This window comes from Palaemon carinicauda, chromosome 18 (assembly GCF_036898095.1).
Source record: "Palaemon carinicauda isolate YSFRI2023 chromosome 18, ASM3689809v2, whole genome shotgun sequence".
NCBI lineage: Eukaryota > Metazoa > Arthropoda > Malacostraca > Decapoda > Palaemonidae > Palaemon > Palaemon carinicauda.
In genome coordinates this window covers 107,815,409-107,832,509 of record NC_090742.1, presented here as the reverse complement: position 1 = coordinate 107,832,509, position 17,101 = coordinate 107,815,409, and the positions used below count along the sequence as shown (strand labels likewise).

Here is a 17,101-nt window from a genome sequence, read left to right as displayed (position 1 = left end):
CCCACATGGCCACTATACTTAAGGGAAATATATATTTGTATTTCATAGTCTTTGTAAGGATTTATCAAAACAAATAGATGATAGTTTTGGGTCATGAATGTCATACTGATAACGATATTTAAGAATGCCAGGATTATAGAGATTTATTTCTGCACATCTTACATATATTAGAAATACGTAACATTTCTTTATTTGTATAAGTAAATTAATTTGGAAGCTAAATTAATGTATATATTAATAATTAAAGAAAAAAATTCCTACATTACTAATGAAATAAAAACTGAATGAATATTTACATTACAAAAGAAAGAAAAGAATGAATGGATATTTGAATTAGCCATGTTTATGGAGACACATGTTGTTTGACATATTTATGCCCTGAGGTCAGCTTAACGCCTGAGATAGGATATGGCACTGCTGTAAAATTTTCTGGCACGTTAAAGAAGAAACATGTCATTTTATTGTTATGAAAAGTAAGGAAATTATGAAGGTATTCAATTATCGGCGAATATTTATTATAATTTAATTATACAGTATTTGCATTGTATAACTCATGCTACCTCCACACACACCCTACAACATGATGGTATTATTTGATATGGCATTGCCGCTCCCCGCCCAAACCTCCCTTATTTACCTTACAGGAATCGATAGAGTATAATGACCCTGTATACATACTGATTGAGAAATTATGGGATGATTTTATGGAAAGTAGAGCACAGAAAAAAATCTTTGAGGGAAAGCCTTTAAGTTGATTGAATCACAGTCACTTTGTAATTTATTTAGTTTTCCACCTGTTGAGTTTGGAACTAGGTCATATGCATCAAGTCTATGGAGTGTTTGTGCAGATCCAGGAAAGGGTGTAAAAGTAATTGGCTAATAGTGAAGCAAAAATGTAGTACATTGTATTTCAAGCTTTTTATAATAATAATCTTTAGTATAATAATTATTCTTTTTATAGAAACTTAGACAAAAAATCCTTGCTTTAAACTGTCCTCTGTTGTACCAATTTAAATTGCTTTTATTGTAATAACATATTTCTTGCATGATTATTTTTTTTCTTTTCATTAATCATAGTTTGATATTGGTCTTTAAAAACTAGCAGCAAGGTCATAGAAGTTGGTAACTAATCTCGGGTAAATTATTATTATTTAATCATCTCACTTGTTAATCATGGGTTTATTTGTATCTATAAATGTTCCTTTTATTTTAGTCACCTTTTGCATGTTTTTTTTTTTCACATGAATGGTCCAAAGAATTATTTGTATAAGGTAGAGACTTAATGATATTAAGGGCTGTTAAAGTTACGGTATGATAATGCTGAGGGTTTAGCCTATGAGACTTGTTTCTTCAAAGCACCCTATTGGAATGCATTTTACTTGATGGTTGCTACAACTCAAAAAATGATGCTCTAGTTTCTAATGACTTCTATAGCTCCTTAACATGTTCTGTATTACATGCTAACAACAGATGTGGAAAATGCCGTCGCTACCTCAAGCTAGTTGAAACTAAGCCTATACGCCTGCATTGTATGACGTGTGATGAGACATTTGCTGTGCCACAGAATGGTGTGATTCGAGAGTTTCAGGAAAATAGATGTCCTCTGGATGATTTCCAACTTTTGATGTGGTCAGGTGGAGCCAAGGGGAAGAGCTATACTTTCTGCCCATACTGCTACAACAATCCCCCTTTCCCGTGAGTGACTGGTTTCATTATAATCCTTACTCTTATTTGTTACAGAGGAATTCTGTGGACATCTGTAATCTTATATTAATTGTTTAAATCATATGTATAAAGTATTTTTATAAATTCTTGATATTTATTATGACTGCAGAGAAAATTAAACCTATACTGTATTTATTAAATGGGTATTTCAATAGTATTCTACTTAAATATTAATAACTGTGAAGTATGTCAGATGTATGTAGGTATATTATTTCATACCAGTTTCATGTTGGTGCCTTTTTGAGAATAGGCGTTGGTTAAGGACAGTTTATTCATGGTTACTGGTACCTTTATTTCAGTGACATGTCCAGAGGGTGGGGATGTAATCTCTGTCCTCATCCAACATGCCATTACAGTCGAGATAATTTGGGAATATCGCAGTGCATGGAATGTCCCACAGGAATTCTTGTTTTAGATCCTTCTTCAGGGCCAAAGTGGAAATTGGCCTGTAACAGGTACGACATATAATCATGGTATTTATAGATTTTGATGTATGGTATCAAGTTTATTGCATGTGTTCTTATTTTTCTGCCCTGCAGGTATTTTAAGGATCCTAACAGACAGTAGAAAGTAATTTTACTAAACCATATTGGCCCATATTTGTCTTGACTATTAACCTGACATTTTTTCAGCCTAAAGTACTGTGTAAACAGCTCCACAGTTGTTTCTTGAGTTTCTTCTGTATCAGAAGAAATTGATATCCCCGAGTTAGTTAATAAGGGAATAGTCCCATCCCCATTTTTTGTAGTAATTCTTTTCAACATTTTTACGCTTAATTGCTCTCAGCAAGTGATGATAATGAATTGTTCCATAAGTAGGTATTTTTCAATTGCTGGGTTTGTCATTTTGATTCCCAGCATGTACAGTCTCACTTCATGTTAAGGTATTTTGTCATTTCCTTTTCAACCTATTCAGTTTTTGTAAAGAAATAGGAAATGTTAAATATTTTTTTCCAATTTTTACAACTAAAATTGATGAGTGAAAAAATTCAGTTTTGATAATAAATTTTTTTCTTTATACATACCTGATGTTCATATTGTTTTTTCTCCAGAAGCTCTGTTTATAGACGTTTACCCCGAAAATTGAATAAACATTTCCCCATTTTCATTTCAATAAATACGAAGTAATGAAACAAACTACCGGTTAATGGCAAGAAGCACCAGGGGTTTTCTGTTATTCAGTTTTGAAGTGATGAGGTTGAGAATGTATATGAACATCAAGTATAGAAATAAGAAAAATAATTATTGAAATTTCATTTATTTTTAAGAACCTCCCCTGATGTTCATATTGTTGTGTCTCACACTGATGGAGGTGGAACAGCAGTGTAGGAAAGAGATAGGTCCTAAATTAAATTGAAATATATAAAACAAAGTTTTAGTCTCAACTGGTTTATATAAATGGAAACTCATCTCTAAATACAGCTTGAAAAATTTTTTTTTCTAAAGATTCTGAAATACTGTATCCAAAAATGGAAGGCTATGAACTAGAAATAATGATGTACTTTTGGACAGAGGAAGAATTGTAATTCCAATCCAACATAGCCAATTAGGGACAATGCCTGTGATGTCCCTAGTTAGTCTAGATTATACTGAATGGCTGTTACTGGACAAAGAAAACTATTTTCAGATGAAATACTAAAGAGGGGAAGTGAAAAAATTGTAAGTCTCTTCATTTGTAAAATATTTAGCTCTAAACAAAGGCAAAAAAGAAGAATAATATTATGCTCCAAGCCTACATTAAAAGATAGAGCTTGCAATTTATTATGTTTTTAGTTGAAGTTAATGCTAATAAAAAAAACGTTTAATCCCTTTGTTATGATAACATACAGTGTACATCAAAACATGTCAGGTACAATGGTGTATTACGTACCAGATACAAGATATACTAATATAAAACCAGTGGAAGTTAAAATCATTCATTTATCCTATCGAATATTATGACACATGGTCGTATATCACACCTAAGGATATTTTAATGAAAATAGCTCCTCCCCTTCATTTTAGCCCCTCAAAAACTTTGACCAACCAACAAAGACTGGGATTCTACCCTTTATTCCTGGTTGTGTAAGGACTATTTTAGTGTGTTTTTATGTTAACCATGTACAGTCACACCACTCTTTAGCCAATGGCAATATTATCTATGTAAGACATTACTATCCTGCCTAGAGATGTAGCTCTCCTCAGATCTCGCCCCACCCCCAACCAAGACATTTGCAATTTATTATTTTTGAGATTATGTAAGGGCTATTTTAGTATATTTCTATGTTGGTATACAAGATAGAATCACATGGGAAATACTTTCTAACGTAAGATGTAGCTCTGTTGCTCCCCTTCCCCCTTCTACCATCTATCCACGACACCAGCCATGCAAGCTGTTGAGAGCTGCTGTTTGGTTGCATTCCATCACAAAATTTTATCTAAAATCCCACTAAATTTCCTCCATACAATAATTAATTACCTGAAAATATTTTAATTTATATAAAACTTCTCCTTATTTGGTTATAAATATCCAAATTCCTCCATCATTTACTTGAATTTCACAGATCTTGGAAATTTCCTCAATATCGGTAACACTGATTACATTTGTAACCCTGAGAGCTGTAGACACAATGACAGACAATAAGATTTATTTTTTCTTTTATTTCCTTCCTTATTTTCTCAACTGGCTAATCTACAGAATAATATTTTCATGTTTAGATTTATAATATAATTCATATTAGTATTTTCCGTTGTTTTCGTGAGTAGAAGTTAACCTACTGTAATGATTTTAATTTATTGAAATTCTATGCAGTATTTAACATGTAAGAGCTAAGTGCACATTTCCTATTATCCAGTAAATGCTCATAGTTCAATGGGACCCTGTGCCACACATAAGGTGGTACAACCAAAGAATGAACTAATAAACTAAATCTCTCTCTCTCTCTCTCTCTCTCTCTCTCTCTCTCTCTCTCTCTCTCTCTCTCTCAGAAATAGCTTTTTCTGTTGTCATCAGTAGACCGGTTTTGTTCATCGTATTGTCTTATAATTATACATTATAGTAGACATTTTTGTCAAGGAAAACAAATATTTTGTTTACATTTCTGTAGTTTAAGGTCTGTTACCAATTAGTTGTTTATCCTCTTTCCACGGCAATCCTATTTTCTTAAATGTGACTTATGAGAAATCATCAAGAAACCGACAGCTCTTGTGAGAGGGGGGCTGAGACAGATGCACGATGTTGCCATGGTTGTTAAATTTGTTTCTTGATGGAGTTGTAAGAGAAGTGAATGTTCAAATGCTTGGTCGAGGATTGAAACTAATAGATGAGAGGAATCAGTTGCTGTTTGCAGATGATACTGTATTGGTTGCAGACTCGGAGAAGCTCTGTCGATTAGTGACCGAGTTTGGAAAGGTATGTGAGAGAAGGAAGTTGCCAGTAAATGTAGGCAAGAGTAAGGTTATAAGGTGCATAAGAATTAAAGTTATGTGGTGCATAAGAAGTGAGGGTCGTGCTAGATTGCATCTCTTGTTGAATGGAGAGTTACTTGAAGTAGATCAGTTTAAGTACTGTACTTGGATTATGTTGTTGTCGCAAATGGTTGAGAAGATGATGTACGTCAGATAATGAGTACAGCATATAAAGTGATGGGGGTGGTGAAGAAAATGTTAAATAATAGAGGGTTAGTAGTGTAAAGAATTCTGTATGAGAAAGTGATTGTTCCAACTGTGATGCCTGGATCAGAGTTGCTGGGAATGAAAGTGATGGTAAGACAAATTAAATGTATTTGAGGTAAAGTGTCCGAGGAGTATAGTCAGTGTATCTCAATTCGATAGGGTTAGAAACAAAGTAGTAAGAGTGAGAATGGGTGTGAGGATTGTATTAGCATCTAGAGTGGAAATGAATGTGTTGAAATGGTATGGCCATGTCCCAGAGAATGGAAAATGGTCGTTTGGTGAAGAAGGTGATGAATGCAAGAGAAGTGCAAGCGGAAAGCCAAGGTTTGGGTGGATGGATGGAGGGAAGAAAGCCATAGGTTACAGAAGGATATATATAAGAGAGCCAAATGAGCCTGCTAGAAGTAGAAATGAATGGCAAGGTATTGTGACGTAGTTCCAAGAGGCCCTGGTGCTACCTCGAGTCACCTTATGGTGACCGCTGAGATTGCAGCAGTATGAGAGTCAACATATGAAGCTTCATTTGTGGTGGAAGATGCGGGAGGGAAGTTGTGACACCTTGCCAGTATCAACCAAGCTCAGCTGAGTCCCTCATCAGGGGAACAAAGAGAAAAAAAAATCCCTCTTTTGTTTCTTTCGATGTTGGTTACCCCCCAAAATTGGGAGAAGTGCCATGGTAGACAGGTAAATGAACTGAATGAAAACTGGTAGCTTATAACATATTGGTGCTGATGTAATATTCATTGTGAAGATGTTTTAAATAAGTTAAGATATATACAGCAAGGAATTGCTCACTGCAATTAACAATATTGTGATTCGATTTAATTCTTAAAATTAAGGGTATTGAATTTAATATTGCAGTGTTAATACATTTATTTGTTTCAAGTAAGTACACTTAATTTAGTTAAAATATGTAAAATAGTTGGTGACTTGGATCAACATTAGACAGATTTACCATGTATTCTTATTGGAAAAATTTGCTTAATAACGAAATTGCTTAACAACAGAGTTGCTGGAATGGAAATCATTGTTAAATGCGGATTACCTGTTATTATATTTAATAACCTTGAGTTTAAGAATGAAATTAACATCATATTTTTCATTGCAGTGAACAATTCCTTGCTTCATGATGAGGAAATAAACATAAAAAACATGGCATTCAAATTCATCAGCTGATTCATATTCTCTCTCTCTCTCTCTCTCTCTCTCTCTCTCTCTCTCTCTCTCTCTCTCTCTCTCTCTCTCTCTCTCTCCATAATTTAAAATATCCGATTTCATTTTGGAAGCACTATTGTATTCTTGAAAGTTACGATTATTTAAATAGATAATTCTGCTTTAATAAAACATTTATGTATTTTTTTTTTAATTTCAGGTGCATTTTAGCAATTGAAGTATTTTGGGTTCTGTGGTCAGATCAGCTGATGCACATACAAATCAATAACAAAGAGTATTGTTTATACTATTTCTTAACTTGTTCAAAACATCTACTATTTATATAGTTAATATAGTATTACATAAACGCTTGTGTGTTAAAAGCTTTTATAATATTCATAAATGTAATACATTATAGCTCTCTCTCTCTCTCTCTCTCTCTCTCTCTCTCTCTCTCTCTCTCTCTCTCTCTCTCTCTCTCTCTCTCTCTCTCTCACATCCACAAATGAAATCTTTGTTTCTTTGCAAAGTTTCTATTGAATACTCACTGACAGTAATTTCCTAATTATTATTATTATTATTACTTGTTAAGCTACAACCCTACTTGGAAAAGCAGGACGATATAAGCCCAGGGGTTTCAACAAGAAAAATAGCCCAGTGAGGAAAGGAAACAAGGAAAAATAAAATAATTTAAGAATAACATTAAAATAAATATCCCTATATTATCATTATTATTATTATTATTATTATTATTGTTATTATTATTATTATTATTATTATTATTATTAGTATTACTACTACTACTTGCTAAGCTACAACCCTAGTTGGAAAAGCAGGATGCTATAAGCCCAGGGGCTCCAACAGGAAAAGTAGCTCAGCGAGGAAAGGAAACAATTAAAATTTAAATATTTTAAGAACAATAACAATATTAAAATAAATATTTCATATACAAACTATAAAAGCTTTAACAAAACAATAGGAAGAGAAATTAGATAGAATAGTGTGCCTGAGTGTACCTCAAGCAAGAAAACTCTGACCCAAGACAGTGGAAGACCATGGTACAGAGGCTATGGCACTACCCAAGACTAGAGAACAATGGTTTGATTTTGCAGTGTTTTCGTAGAAGAGCTGCTTAACATAGCTAAAGAGCTTCTTCTACCCTTACCAAGAGTAAAGTAGCCACTGAACAATTACAGTGTAGTAGTTAACCCCTTGGGTGAAGAAGAATTGTTTGGTAATCTCAGTGTTGTCAGGTGTATGAGGACAGGGGAGAATGTGTAAAGAATAGGCCAGACTATTTGGTGTATGTGTAGGCAAGGGGAAAATGAACCGTAACCAAAGAGAAGGATCTAATGTAATACTGATTGGCCAGCCAAAGGACCCCATAGCTCTCAAGCAGCAGTATCTCAATGGGTAGCTGGTGGCCTGGCCAACCTACTACCTATTAAGCTTTATAATCAAGCACCACAGAACTAAAAACTGAAATATCGTGCATCAGTAACATGAATGAAACTCTGGCTAACTTTATGCAATTAAAATTAAGAGTACAAGTAAATAAAATATGAGAGAAGTATTTAGAATAAAACTATTGAAATTGGTATGCTAATTGGAAAATGATAGATGAAGTAATAATCCTTTCTTTTAGTGAATATGAAATATCCTTCGGTAGCATGCCTTATTTGATCCAAAAATTGAGGTTGACGGCGTACCATGCATGGTTGATCAGCTGACTTGAATGTAAACAATGCATAAGATTATAATTCTCTATTTTTTATTTATAAATACTGTGGATACTAAAATGTGAATATTATATGTATTAATTTTGGATAGAGTTAAGGGAAACACCTGTTTCATCAAAATCCTTTTTTATATCAAATATAGCTGTGATCTTTCCACAGTAAATGGATATACAGTATACAGTGAGAGCTAGGACCAGCTGGGTAGAGAGATAGGTAGTGGCACGAATCACTCCCTGTGTAAAGGGGGCTATTTGAAATCATCAGGCAGCGGAAATTTTATCATGAATAAGAGAACTTTTATTTAATAGTTATTGCGTTGTTCTTGGTCACGTAAAACTGAAACCACAAAGAAAGAAACTGCAATAAAGGAGGACCAACTGTATACTGCATGGGAACCTCTGGTTTTTTCATTTTGGCACAGATCACACTGCTTATCTCAACACACAGCTTGTGTAGGCTGTAGATCTTGCATAGCAAGGTTTTAACGAGGTGTAGGGACTCCTCTTTTTTTATACCTACCTATTCAAAACAAGGATCCCCTGGGTAAAGCCAAAAGCCAGTTTTGCAGGGATGTCCAACCCCCTAGTGGGTGTGTCTCCCCTAATAAATAGCATAGGTTTGTATTCCAGTTATGGTACAAATGACAAATTTGGAGATAATTTGTATTTTTCCTAACGATACAAACCTTTAGCTGTTTATACAAACTTACCAGCCAACCCTATCCCCCTTGAAGTCCTTCACCCCCCTACGCCCGCTAATTAGCGGGATAGTTAGTTAATCCTCGCTAAATTTTAATTGCTCGTCCTTTCAGCTTCACCGAAATTAATACCCCTAATAAATAGCTAAAGGTTATTTATAGCAGAGATGACAAATATAATAAGCTTCTACCCTTATATAATTCACATAATCAGTCAACTTTGAATAGTGATGAGGTTCATAAGCTCTGGAAATAGGTAGCTTCCTTTGCTCAAGTTCAGAAATTCAGTGAATCCTCTTTAAATGGTAACTCTGGTCCTGCCTGATACAGCTTAACTAGTTTGATTTTTGTTATTCATATTGGGATTTTAATTCCGTTAACTTTTTTTGGGGTAGCTTAGAAATCAGCTTAGCATAGTATTTCAAGGCTAACATACAGTACTCAGCTTCACCCCTAACCTAAATGCTCAAATGGTAACTAAGGGGTCATATACACCATTCAGTAATAGCTATGATAGTACACAGTTTATCCTAATTTCAGATCTCGCAAATCTTTAAATTTTTTATTTACCCGACCGGCAGTGATCAAAAGCTCTCCATATTGTTTGCATACTGTGCATTAAGATGGCTTCCAATGGTTTAGTTAGTAATTATTGCCTGGAATATTCGCAAAATTATTTTGAGATCATGATCCGCATTCTCTCTGTGTATTGTGTTGGGGCAGTACTTTGATTTAAATAACTGTTGTGAAGAGTGTGCATCATTCTAACACTCATGGTTAGCAATCAAGTTAACAGTTCCAACCACAAGAGGAACTTTGGGGTTAGTTAAAGGGTAAAACTAGGCTAGTTGATTATAGCAGATATGTGAAGATAATAACATGCCTCTACTTTTGTACAAAACACAAGTTCAGTCGTCTTTCAATAGTGATGAGCTTCATAAGCTCTTGACATCACTTGCTTCCTTTCTTAAACTTCAGAAGTCCAGTGAATTCTCCCTTAACAAGGATAATTTTGGTCATTCACACCTCATTGCTTAACATAGCCCCCTCCCAGATCAATCTAATATTAATAACATAAGGGATATGAAAGTATGTTGCGCTTTTCGGATTCGAAAACCTCCAACAGAGCCTCAACATCTTTAAATACTTTAGTACCTCCTGCTGTTAAACCCTTGTAAAACCGCAATCCTAGTCGCTCTACAAGAATATTAGATTGTGAGGTAGAAGACCAAGAGGGTTATCTTGATCCCAATATCCCTCCACTTGTAAAGTAAGCACATCACATCAGTCTCTTATTACTTATATGGATGGTGTGGCATATTGTATGATTCCTTTGTAACCTGAAGAGGTGGATAAAGATTCAACTAAAATTTATCATTTTTATCATGTTTCAGACAACAGTATACCAAGTTTGCTCCCAAGCTTGGCCACTAGCTCATCTCAATAACATTACCAAGGATAATGTAGGTGCTAGTACATCCCAAATGAAAACAAATCTGTGCGCTCCTACAACCACCCTCTATGCAAATGGTAAACAATCCTAAAGATCAGCTGATTTTGACATGACTTCTCCTGCAGGACTGGAAAATGAAAAGATAATACCTAAGAGACAGACGATGAAAGCGAAGAAGCATCACCTTTTTAATCTTTGAGCGACCTTATTGACCAGATATATACTCTTTTGAATTAAGATAAGTTCAGAAGTCTCTTATTCTATGAAATTGGAAAAGTGGCTATTTCCAAAACAATTTACACACCTCAACTCTCCAACTTCGTTTTGTATCAATTAAAACAGAAATTGATGTATCAGATTCAGAAAAAGATTGGAGATTCCGGTTCACGTTTAACACAGACACATGACCAACTCTTCCCCCATGCAAATCTTCCAGGCGTGCGTCACCAGCGAGCGCTTCTTCAGAGCCCACATCACCCCTTTGCACCTCAATCCTACAAGCACTGTACATCGATGTGCTCCAGCTGGACATTTTATAATCATTTTTACTTGCAAAGCTACAACCCTAGCTGGAAAAGCAGGATGCTATAAGCCTAGGGGCTCCAACAGGAAAAATAGCCCAGTGAGGAAAGGAAACAAGGAAAAATTAAATATTTTAAGAACAGTAACAACATTAAGATAAATATTTCTTGTATAAACTGTAAAAACTTTAACAAAACAAGAGGAATAGAAATAAGATAGAATAGTGTGCCCGATTGTACCCTCAAGCTAGAGAACTCTAACCCAAGACAGTGGCAGACCATGGTATAGAGGCTATGGCTCTTCCCAAGACTAGAGAACAATAGTTTGATTTTGGATACCATAGCTAAAGAGTCTCTTCTACCCTTACCAAGAGGAAAGTGGCCACTGAACAATTACAGTGCAGCAGTTAACCCCTTGGGTGAAGAATTGTTTTGTAATCTCAGTGTTGTCAGGTGTATGAGGACAGAGAAGAATATGTAAAGAATAGGCCAGACTACAGTATTTGGTATGTGTAGGCAAAGAGAAACTGAACTGTAACGAGAGAGAAGGATCCAGTGTAGTACTTTCTGGCCAGTCAAAGGACTCCATAAGTCTCTAGCAGTAATATCTCAATGGGTGGCTGGTGCCCTGGCCAACTTACTACCTTGCTGTAGAAGTTGTCTCGCCTTCTAGTCCATACTTTATCCCAACCAACCTTACCCCAGCACTCACTATCCAAGCGCTCCTCGTCCAGAAGGCTACCTTCCAGATGAGGCTCACCAACCTCCAGAAGCGTTTCAGAACGCACCTTCCCTGAACTTGCTTCACTCTCTTCCAGTGGAATTTTCAGTTCATCTCCTTCGAACGTGCTAAGCGCATGCTTTCAGATCACGCTACACATGTCATCACAGAGCATGCTTGGTGAGTTTCAGCTGAGCGCTGAAGGTGCATCACACCTAAATGTACTAGGAGATATTTTCCTGAGATATCTAGGCCGTTTTCCCCTAGACAGACAAGGAGCGTCACTCCACAGTGCTCTAAGGGCAGGCGAGCTCAGCGTCAATGACCTTATATATCAAGATGCTAGTTAACTCCAAATCAATCAATCAATCCTAAGAAAACTGTATGTTAGCATGCTAGACGATGATTCTCTTCCAGAGACCAAGCGACACCCTCGAAATGACACTATGACACCCGAACCTTCTACTTCTGCTGGCAGAAACTCTGAAGGAGTTGCATCCTCTTTCCAGCCTGCTATGCTGACACTATGCCCTGATCTTCCACAATGCAGTATCATCCCTTCAGCTTCACACGTGGAGGTTATCCAGTATCTTCTCTTGGAAAGAGGCTTTTCTTGACAAACTGCAAAAGAGAGGGCTAGGTATCTTTGCAAGTCCTCAACAGCCGTGTATCAAGCTAATTGGGTATTCCTCTATGGTTGGTGTTGTGGGAGAGGTTTCTCGTAGCCTCTATACCATTGATTGCTGACGTTTTTATACCTACACAATGAGACACTCTGCTCCATTTCAGCGGTAAAAGAATATCTCAGCCTTAAGCCAGGTCTTTAGTCTAAAGGGAGTATGTCTTTCTTCTTTGGATGAAATATCTATGCTTATATCAAGCAGGTCTTCCCTCCAGTTCAAGTGAGACCTCCAGCCTGAAATGTAGTTATAGTTTTATGTTCCTTGAACTGTCAAGGCAGGCAGCTCAGAGACTTTACCTTAAAAATAGTGTTCCTGCTCGCTTTAGCCTCTGTTAAACATGTCAGCGAACTTCATGGTTTCTCCTTCAACATCACTCATTCAAGGGGGTGGAGGTAGGTCTTGTTCTCATTCGTACCAAACTTTTTAGCCAATGCCCATTCCATTTCAGATCCTAGATTTTTTCAGATCTCGAGTCTTAGTGAGGTAACCAATGATCCTTATCGTCTGCTTGTGTCCTGTGAGAGCACTAGGGAGCTACCTAAAGTGTACAAAGGCTGTAAGACCTCAACTGCAAAACTTGTTTGTCAGTACAGATAGAACTAAGAAGAGTATCTCCAGAAACATGATTTTGTTCTGGCTCAGAGAAGTGATCTCACGATCTTTTTCTCCTTCCTCAGTTTCCTCCATGGGAAGAGCGTGAATAGAAGATCATGACATTGGAGGCTTTGGTGCCTCTTTACCTTATAAGAAGTTTCTCAGTAGTGCAGGTACTCTAAACAGAAGTTTGGAGATGGCAGACTTTTTTCACTGCTTACTGCCTACGGAATGTGATCCACAGGTCCTTGGATTCTTTCTCCTTGGGATCTGTTGTAGCTGCACAGTAGGTGGTTCAAGTACCTTGGCTCCTTTCACAGGACCATTAACTTCTGATCAAAGGCAGAGATTATGAATTAATGTTGGATGAAAGAAAAGAGACTGACCTCCCTTTTCCTTTTAATCTTCCCCTCACTTTGAGCTAAAGTACAGCATCTAGACCTCACTAGCTGAACTTGATCTGGTTAACAGGTAAGATCACTCAGCTTGTAGCTGTTCTGTATTTATATACGAAAGAGTCTTTTTCCCAAACTCCTTGTGTGGGGGAGTGAGATATATCTAAGCAAATCCAAAAATCATAAAAGTTCTTCAAAGAACTTTGGCTCCATTTAATAATTATGCTAGGTGTACAGTCAGTGTCGAAACTGAAGCAACAAAATTCAGAGGATTTTGTTTAAAATTCACTAATCAGCAACTACAACACGTATCTCAAAAACTTATTTTTTCTTACATTGGAAGCTCTTATCAAACAAAATAAAGCTAACATATGATGCACAAATATCAAATCTATGATATTTAGAATAATCATAAGAAAAAATTACTGTAATAGTAATTACAGTAATGCCTCACAACACAAAATTAATTCGTTCTGGAGTGGCTTTCATTTCATGAAAATTTCATGTTATGAGACATTTTACATGTAAATCACCTAATTCATTCCAAACCCTACAAAAACACCACATTAAATTTTATAATGAAGCTACAGTATAACCACAATGAAATACTAAATAGCAAAATAATTTGAACCATTCAATATACCTAATCTAACTGTTAATACCTATAAATTAAGTAATTATAAGAACAAAATGCAATAATAAATGGAAAATAATACAGTACATACAGTAAAATACTGTACATATACAAAATATGCAGTACCATATGTACTATACCATTATAGTTACCCTTACTATAGAGAAATACATTTTCTATTGTGGAAACAACCTGCAATGTGAGTCAGAAAAATCTTCATCTCGTTTCGCCGCATGAAAATTTCGTAAGCAGATTCTTTCCTGAAGAGAGGTATGACTGTATTTTAAATTATAGTAATTAGTTCAAACTATAGAAACGAAACTTTGAAATTTGCGTTCAACACAAGGCTACCAACATTACCTCTGTACAGTATACTTCGAGCAATATCGAGACAAATATTTAATATCATAGTGCATTATTAATTGGTAGTAAATTGGCCAGGGCACCAGCCACCCATTGAGATGCTACCACTAGAGAGTTATGGGGTCCTTTGGCTGGCCAAACAGTATTATATTAGATCCTTCTCTCATTACGGTTCATTTTCCCTTTACCTACACATACACCGAATAGTCTGGCCTAATCTTTACACATTCTCCTCTGTCCTCATACATGTGACAATACTGAGATTACCAAACAATTCTTCTTCACCCAAGGGGTTAACTACTGTAATGTAATTGTTCAGTGGTCACTTTCCTCTTGGTAAGGGTAGAAGAGACTCTTTAGATATGGTAAGCAGCTCTTCTAGGAGGACACTCCAAAGTCAAAGGCTTGTTCTCTAGTCTTGGGCATTGCCATAGGACACGAGTTGGTGTAAAAAAAAAAAAAAAAAAAAAAAAACGAAATCCAAAGTTATATGCGCTAAATGCTTTGGCTAAATGGTTAGGCCTATTTCTATAATCAAGGAAATATATTTGTTATTAAAAATGGAGGTTTTTGTATATCTGCATGGTTATAAACATGGTTTTCCATTAATTAGGCTTAACTATCATGAATTTTATAAATATGGGCTTGGTTTACCACAAAATCTCAACCGGTTTAACAGGAATACGTTAAAAACTATCATCCTTGACAATTATTATATTTATTACAGCCTTGACATCCGTCTAGGATGAGTTTAAAGGTCAGCTTGAAATCATTGACTGCTTGCCAAATCACCAGATCTAGATCCCATTAAGAACCTGTGGGCCATTATGACTGAAGACTAGGATGGCACTGCCCTTGAATAAATATATATATATATATATATATATATATATATATATATATATATATATTTATATATATATATATATATATATATATATATATATATATATTTATATATATATATATATATATATTTATATATATATATATATATATATATATATATATTTATATATATATATATATATATATATATATATATATATATATATATATATATATATATATATTTATATAAAAATCTCCTCCTCTCCCTGATATAATATTATAATATTATCTAAAATATTATATATGATATTATAAATAATATTATATCAGGGAGAGGAGGAGATTTTTATAATGAGATTTCTCAAGTGTGAATTGTGTGTCATACACAACCATGTCCTATAATCTTTTGTAGAATACATGAGTAATTTAACCTTCACATGATTTACATTAAAGCTTGTAATGATGATAATAATAACAATAATAATAATAATAATAGTAATAATGACATATCCGGATGTCACCATTTTTATCACCAAGCCTGTTTTGACATATTACGACATCATCGTAGGGAAGGGGTTAAGTTGCTTTGAGCTATTGGATATATTTTCATAGATTTCTGTGGGATGTGGAACCTTTCAGTATGTAGTAGTAAACTACCTTAAGGTAAATCTTTTGCTTTGTATTAACTTTAAGTACATTTTGGAAGGGATTTTTAATTAGCCATTAGACTGGGTGCACTAATTTACATTGAAATTTTCTTTTTTATTAGGTGTGATGTTATCATCAACTTATTTGATAAAGCCAGCCGAGTGCAAGTCATGGAAGATGTTTGTGAAGACTGTGGATCACAATGTGTCACAGTGGAGTATAGAGAGGTAAGAAAAATTACTTTCATTTTTTTAATATATATGAAGTTTATAGCTGTTCGCCTTGTACTGTTTTTTTTAGGTCTTTTTGTCAATTATAGCTTTTGTATTTCATCATTATGAAGATAGTATATGCTGGTAACAGTTTTTCATAACCATCAATACTATGTATGGAGGGGTAGAAAAACTAAAAATTTTGACTGGTTCTGAATTTATTTACAGGGCAAAAGCAAGCTCAAAGATGGACAGTTAACTGCTAATGGGTGTATTTTCTGCTGCAGTACACTTTTTCCACTTGTTGAGAAGCATAGGGCATCTCAAGAAAGTGGACGTGGTAGAGGGCGAGGGAGAGGGGGCCGTGGTAGAGGAGGTCCTAGAGGTGGGAGAGGAGGTGGAAGAGGTAGCCGAGGGCGGGGAGGAGGAAGAGGACGTAGATAGCTTTTATTGTAATTGCTAAATAAAACTTATTTATATTTCTATGTAATATAATTGTTCTGTAAACTGTAGCCATAGTATTTATGAATACAGTACTACAACATTTAGAAAAGTTTAGGTGGTCCATTGCATGTGATCAGATTTTACATAAAGAGACAAAGGATTTTTTTTTTCTTTAGGCCCTATAGTGTTTTATAAGTCATTTGCAAATATCTTGATTGCTTGTTTACAGTTTTCATTAAATATTTTGATATGTATGTTTCCGATTCTTTCTTTCCTTTAATTTTTAAGTTCACGGTATTCGAACATTTTAAAATCTTTTTCATATACAGAATAAAGAATTTTTCTTTGATGGGTGGACAGTGTAGCCATATAAGCATCAATTATTTTAGAAGTGTTGCTTGGTGTATATCTGGGAAAGTGGAGATCAGAAGGAGCATTTATAAGTTTAAGAAACCTCTTAGAATCTTCTGCCATCGTCTCATATTTTGCAATGACATCATATTGAATAGCACATGGATAACAGCTGTCAGCATATGATTTCCAATGCTCATCGAAATAACCACTTGGTAAGTTTATTATGTAAGCCACAAATTCAGGAAATGTAAGGCCATCTCCCGATAATGGAATCTCGGAGTA

General features: G+C 35.1%; 2 protein-coding genes across 2 annotated transcripts in view; one reads left to right on the top strand and one right to left on the bottom strand.

Annotated features, from left to right (window-relative positions):
- Positions 1-16,719, top strand: part of Top3beta (topoisomerase 3-beta) — a 360,065-nt gene extending 343,346 nt beyond the window's left edge. Inside the window, exons 11-14 of the mRNA XM_068391816.1 lie at positions 1,471-1,695; positions 2,025-2,180; positions 15,931-16,036; positions 16,250-16,719. Of these exons, the coding sequence (XP_068247917.1) occupies positions 1,471-1,695; positions 2,025-2,180; positions 15,931-16,036; positions 16,250-16,465 (703 nt within the window). The 3' untranslated portion in view covers positions 16,466-16,719. The remainder of the gene's footprint in view (positions 1-1,470; positions 1,696-2,024; positions 2,181-15,930; positions 16,037-16,249) is intronic.
- A 13-nt stretch (positions 16,720-16,732) lies between these two features.
- The window catches only part of LOC137657942 (carbohydrate sulfotransferase 11-like), an 82,628-nt gene continuing 82,259 nt past the window's right edge, over positions 16,733-17,101 (bottom strand). The window contains exon 6 of the mRNA XM_068392655.1: positions 16,733-17,101. This exon is cut by the window's right edge and continues 171 nt beyond it. Coding sequence (XP_068248756.1) covers positions 16,742-17,101 — 360 coding nt within the window. The 3' untranslated portion in view covers positions 16,733-16,741.